The 6,760-nt window shown below is 37.4% G+C and overlaps 1 protein-coding gene across 1 annotated transcript; it reads right to left on the bottom strand.

Annotated features, from left to right (window-relative positions):
- Positions 1 to 268: 268 nt before the first annotated feature.
- Positions 269 to 1,819, bottom strand: LOC115686380 (uncharacterized). The gene has a single exon (XM_030611648.2). The coding sequence runs from the start codon at positions 1,817 to 1,819 to the stop codon at positions 521 to 523; it is 1,299 nt and encodes a 432-aa protein (XP_030467508.1). The 3' UTR covers positions 269 to 520.
- Positions 1,820 to 6,760: the final 4,941 nt, after the last annotated feature.

Below are 6,760 nucleotides of genomic sequence, written 5' to 3' on the forward strand. Positions count from 1 at the left end.
GAACAAAATCTTTGGCCCAAATGTATACGTTGGCCTAGCACACCCAAAGTCAAAGAGATGCTGCACGCAGCATAGATAGATGCACGCGTTTGACGAAATCTGCTTTACATCCAGAGGGTCTCCTCTGTTGTTCATCTTGAAGATTGGTTATATATATGGCAATCATCTTGGGACAGCTTAGCTGATAGATTGTAGTACTCTTGCAAATGACAACCTTCTAACTCAGAAACTTTCATCGACTCTTCAAGAATTGCTTATCTGGACATGATACAAACCTTCATTCGACCATGCACAACCTAAAAAAACAAACGGAACAGACGTCTCATCACCAAAACTTTGTAATCCAAGGGAAGCTGGGGGTTTTACATACGATGGATCGTTCCGTCTCTGCATCTAGACACGATGACATCACGATTTCTCGATTCAAAAGTTACGACACAAACGTATTACATGCAGATGGATCATCGGACAGGAGATTCGCTAGTTTAGGTTTAGGAATGTGAGGAGCTGATGATAACTTTCAAGCACTCTGTGCTTCTAGGAAGGCATTGAAGTCCTCCCTCGCCTTGCGCAAGCGGGGCGTGATGCAAGAAGTCGGCGATTCAGGGTGCGAAGTCGGCGAAGACGTGGAGAACCGAACGTGCCGAGAGGACTCGTGCGACTTCCTGTTGGGCGCCCTCATCGAGCCGTTCTTCAAGACGCCCTTCCTCTCCTTGTCAAAGATGAAAGCCGCGGTTACCGGAGAATGCATGTCGTTGGCACCGCTCTGAATCATCTCTAGCGGCAGATCAAAGTAGAGGTTGGCGGAGTCTCCCGTTCCAGCTCCAGCTCCATCTTCATGGCTGATTTCGTTCACGTTGATAATGGGGGAAGCCCACGATCCGCATTCAAATTTCTCCAATGAAACAGTCCTAGAGATCACATAGTTGTTCTCCGCTGCTTGTGATAAATCCTTCTTCGATTTGACAGGCTTGGCCTTGCCAAACCCTGGAAGGAACAAGCACAGTGCCCCGCATTTGAACTCCTCCTGCCGACTTTCCTTCTCCCTCTTACCATCGCGGTCTTCGTTGCTCACAGTTATGGGGAAGTTGTTCTTGAGGTTCACATCTTGGTGACATTCGCTCTCGCTACTGTCACTGGTACAACTACTGTCACTAGTGCTAGAAGTCGTACCAGTAGCTTTAGCTTTAGCTTGGGTTGCCAGAAGATCAAAGTCTACGGAGGGTGGGATTGCTCTTCCTTCGCCGCATGACTTGCTCCTCCTGAACCTCCTCATCTCTTGTTGCATCGCGAGGTACGGGCTGAGCATCATGAGATGGTCGAAATCCAGTTGAGGAGGAGTATGTGCCTGACTTTCCTGCTGCACCCACTTCTTGTTCCTCTTCAGTAGATTACTAATGGATGGGAAGCGTGGCGATGTCGTGGCCGAGCTTGGGAGGCTGTGGCTGAGGAACTTGCTCTTGGCAGACGAGAGCGGGGGAAGAAGGCCGTGCCAACCGTTCGTCTTGATGGGCGGCAACGGTTTTGACCCGAAGAAGGCCGGCTCTTGCTGTAGGGAAATCGGGTCGACCCCGATTTGCTTTTCTTGGCGTGGGCTGCCTTTCTCTTTCGCGGTGGAGAAGGTAGGCTCGAGGTTGCTGTGATTGCCGAAATCGAAGAGATTTATCTGAATAATGTCGAACTTTTCTTGTGACGGTGGAGCATTGTTTCCATTGAGGGAGGAGGATGAGAGAATCATTCTGCCTCCAAGGATGAAGATGATTTCGCAGATGGGAGAGATTGTTTTAAAGGAGGGGATTGAGAAGAACGTGAGCGACATGTCCTCAGAGAATCCGACTCTTTTGACCCTTCAGCTTAACGTAGTGATTGCCATGTCCCGCACTCTTTCATGCCTGTATTTTGTATTGAAGATTATGCATGTGTGTCCACAACAACTGCGATACAAAACACCCAATAACTTCAATATTCTAAGAGGGAATCGCTGACTTTTGGTGCAATTTTGATTCCTAATTACAATGCCGAAATAATGTCGCCACTAAAATAAGAGGCTTGACTTTTATAACCACAACCTGATGATATGTTAGCTAACTCCACTCGGGAGTTATTCTCTCATAAGATTGTTGTAGCCCATATACTATATGGACTTTTACTAGGTCTATTGCCGGTGTGAAATATACTTTACCACTTCGTCATTGGATGATCAACATGTAGAACAGTTCAGTTATAAAACCAACTCCAAACACACATGTCACTCATCCAGCGCTAAATGTGTAAGTATTATCTATGTAATTTTCTCTTACTATGACAAAATTATGCAAGATCATCTGATTTGTTTATCATCATATGTGTAACTTATAACAATCAGTGTAGGTTTCTTATGCACCGAGTTGGTACTATGCACTTCTTCAATTCGACCAAAAGGATACAGAATACGGAGAAGAGCTTGTTTTATCAATCTCAAGTCATTTTTTACCTGGCTGCAAAGCCAAAACTGTCAATCTCTCTTCATGTCCTTTTTAACATTGCATTATGACGATTCTTTTTTGTTGAAATAGTTTATTATCAATAAATAATTAAGAAAAGAGATTGAATTTGACATGAAAAGAAATGAGTGTTGGATTTGAAAATAGATTTTAGTGACATGAAGAGAAGCTATGGTTGATCATGAAAAGCGGGGATGGTTCCAATAAGGAACCTATTTTCAAAAGATGCCTTGTTTGATTATCTATAAATAGGATCAAATCACACATTATTTAAAACAATAACAACTTTCTCTTCTTCATACTATCTCTTCTTCACATCATTCATCCTCTCTTCTTTTCTTTTCCCACACAAATTTGACAACACATTCAAGGTGAAATTCCAAGAGGAAAATTGAGTAATTGTTGAAATCATTTCTCCGTGTCTTCAGTGTATATCCTTGAGGTTGCAGCAATAATAGTGGAGGCAAATAATACCTTAAGGACAGTGATTATCATCACGCATCAAAACATCAAAAAACTATAATCTACTGCTCATATTTTCATCATCAATCAAATTTTCCCAACAATATTAAGATATTATTATCATAGAGATGGAGATAGTGACTGCATCAAGTGTTTGCAATTTTGACATATAAGTATTAATGAAACTTTTTTTGTGCTTATATGCTTGAGTCATCTTCGTTGCGGAATAATAGATTTTCTCATGTTGCTAGATTGCCTTGAAATATATGAATGAAAGCGGTATGATATCATGTGATAATCTGGATAAGAAGGATTGAGATATGTTTATAAGCAAAGATGATTAAGAAATCGTTCTCAAAGGTAGAAATATCTAATAAAGTACTTGAACTGGTGCATTATGATATTTAAGAATTAATGGGTATGGTAACTAGAGGTAGAAATCATTATTTTGTCGCATTTATTGATGATTGCTCTAGATATACTCTTGTTTACCTTATGAAATCAAAAGATCAATCTTTTGATGTGTTTAAGGTATATTAGGCTATAGTTGAAAATCAAAAGGATACAAAAATCAAAGTTTTGATAATGACCGGCGAGGAGAATAATTCTCATTAGATTTTTCTAGTGTTTTGTAAACAAAATGGTATTCTGCATCAAGTAAGTGCACCTTATACATCACAACATAATGGATTGGCACGAAAAGAAATTGAATTTGGTAGATATGGTTAATTACATGATCTTACAAGCAAAATTGGCAATCAATTTCTGGGGAGAAACACTTCGTACTACAATTCAGGTTCACCACAAAATTCCTTCAAAGAAATTTAAGATCTCTCCATATGAATTATAGAAAGAAAGGGTACCAAAAATCTAAAACTTTAAAATATGGGGATGCCTTTCGTATTATAGAATTCTTGATCCTAAGCAAACCAAATTAGGACCAAGGGCTTTAAGAAGTGTGTATGTTGGATATGCTAAGAATTCTAAACTTATCGATTATTAGATGTCAAATCTAATATTATTATGGAATTAAGATATGTTGAATTCTTGAACACAAACTTCTTAAAGATTCAAGTGATACCACAACATATTCACAAACACCAATTGATGCAAGCAATCCTTCATCAAGTAAAAAAAATTATTTGATTCTCCAAGTCAGCCAAGGAGAAGTCAAAGAGTGAAGAAAATGAAAAAATTTCGATGTTCATATGTAACTCTCCTGGTAGAAGGAGATAGGGAAAATGTAGCAGTTTCACTTGGAAGAAGATCCAAGAATGTTCAGTAAGGCAATGACAGATAAAGATGCATCATTTTGGAAAAAAAGCAATTTATAATGAAAAGAGGTGCTGAGGAAGAATTCTCAATGCTCTATCAGATTGTCTATATGAAATTTTTTTATCTTACATAAATCCTAGAGACATTTATAATGCCTTGGAGACCAAATACAATACTAAAAAACAAGGTATTAATAGATGTACTGCTTTGAAATATTTTGATACATATGTATCAGTTGCTCAAATAACATCCGTTAGAGTTCTATTAGCTATGACATCAATTTATAAATTGCATGTGCATCAAATGGATGTTAAAACAACTATTCTAAATGGTAAATTAGAAGATTGAGGTGTACAAGGAACAGCTTGTAGGTTTTATTCTACCCAAAAATGATAATAAGGCTTGCAAATTAAGGGTGCATTTGGCAACCGGCCGAATAGTAATTATTTCTATTCTTTTGTTCTCAGAATCAGTTTTAGAACAGAAATTCGTTTGGTAAATTTTTTGTTCCCGGGTACAAATTTAGAAAAATTTGTTCCTATAATTAGTGTTGGAACAGAATCAAGAAGCAAAAAAAAGTTGCTTCTTAATTCTGAGAACAAGAATAAAAAATGGAAAAGAAATTTTTCTTCTTCTTCTTCTTGGTTTTCTTCTTCTTTTTCCTGGCCTGTGGTTAGCCACCGACAATCGGCCACATGCCAGGGCAGGCGAGGGCTGGACCCTCACCACCTGGGCGAGGGTGGCTCGTGGCCCGGGCGAGGGCCGCCCTCACCGGATCTGGCGAGGGTGGAGGTAAGGGTCCAGCCCTCGCCGACCCTAGCCTGTGGCCGGTCGCCGGCACTAGGGACCTAGCCATGGCCAAGGAAGGGGGAGAAAGAAAAAAAAAGAGAAAAAAAAGAGAAAGAAATATTTAAAAAATTCAAAATATTAATAAAATACTATTAATAAAAAGAAAATTTGTGCAGTTACCAAACGTATTTCTGTTCTTTTTCTATTCCAATAATAGAAATTTTGGGTAGTTACCAAACACCTTCAAATGCTTAGAAATTATTCCCAAGCACGGAATCAAAAAGAATCATTTATGAACAGAAATTATTTCCGAGAATAGAATGGTTGTCAAATGCATCCTAAACATATCATTATGTAGTCTGAAGCAAGAACCAAAATAGTGGCTTGAAAAATTTGATCCGTTGATATTATCACATGGATTTAAGCATAACAATATTGATAAATGCATTTTTCATTATATGTAGATGATATGCTAATTGTTGGTAAAATTATGCATGGCATAAATGAAAATGATAAGTATCTATCTTCTCAGTTTAGAATGAAAATTTGGGAGAAGTGGATATAATTTTAGGCATCAAAGTGATCAAACATAGTGGGGTTCATGCTTTCCACTATGCGGAAAAATTTTCAAAAAATATCAGCATTTGGAAGTCTGATGTATGTTATGCATTGTACTAGACTTAATGTAGCCTTTATTATGTGTAAATTGTCCATATTTACTAATAATACTAGTACTATGCATTGAAAGGCCATAAGTAGAATTCTTAGTTACATAAAAATAACAGAAGATTATGGTCTATTTTATGAAAGACAACTAGTAGTACTAGAAGGATATTCAGATGCTAGTTGGAAAACTAGCACAATCGACAAAAAGTCAACATCTGGATGGGTTTTCTTGCTTGCAAATGGTGTAGTCTCTTGGGCATCAAAGAAGCAAACATGTATTTCGACCGAAAAAAAGAAGAAGCAAACATGTATAGCTTATTCAACAATGTATTTTGAATTTATAGCACGATCGACAGCCTATAAAAAGGCTTAATGACTACAAAATTTGCTATTTGATATAAAGTTGTGGCCACAACCAATATCAGCAATATCTTTATATTGTGATAGTGAGTCAACAATGTCTAAAGCATATAGTAAACTATACAGTGAAAAATCTAGACATATTAGTTTGCGACATGAGTATGTTTGACAATTAATTAATGATAGAATTATTTCAATAATTTATATTCGAACAAATAATAACTTGGCCAATTCATTCACTATGGGACTCTCGGGAGGTTTAGTTAGTAGTACTGCCAAAGGAATAGTTCTTTAGCCAAATGATAGTAGTTAAGCATAGTGAAAACCCAACTATACAATTTCTAACAAAAGTTTCAAAATTCAATGGGTAACAACAAGTTATTGTATCTTGACAATGATCGAGTACTAGGGCACAAGGTTAGTACTCATGGAAAGTTAGGAGCATGAGTGTAAGAAAGCAGTCTTAAGCACTATTTGTTTCGCAGAAAATGAATGATTTGGAAAAAAAATTCCTAAAAATGATCGTTTATATCGCTCACAATAACAAAAAAAAAATTCATCATCCACGGAATATTGAGGCAATTCATTATTTATTGCCTAATTATTTCAAGCAATATAAGTCATCATTTTTAGGAAAATATTTTCCAAATAATTTATTTTCCGTGAAACAAAAGAAGCCCTAATGAAGTCCCGATTTTAGCAAGGCAAGGCTAAGATAATAAGTT

This window comes from Syzygium oleosum, unplaced genomic scaffold (genome assembly GCF_021117445.2).
Source record: "Syzygium oleosum isolate NSW1041296 unplaced genomic scaffold, Sole_v2.1 Sole_v2.54, whole genome shotgun sequence".
NCBI lineage: Eukaryota > Viridiplantae > Streptophyta > Magnoliopsida > Myrtales > Myrtaceae > Syzygium > Syzygium oleosum.

What these genes read in the sequence shown, in the direction of transcription:
- LOC115686380 (XM_030611648.2), bottom strand. Translation starts at nt 1,819, where the DNA reads ATGTCGCTCACGTTCTTCTCAATCCCCTCCTTTAAAACAATCTCTCCC.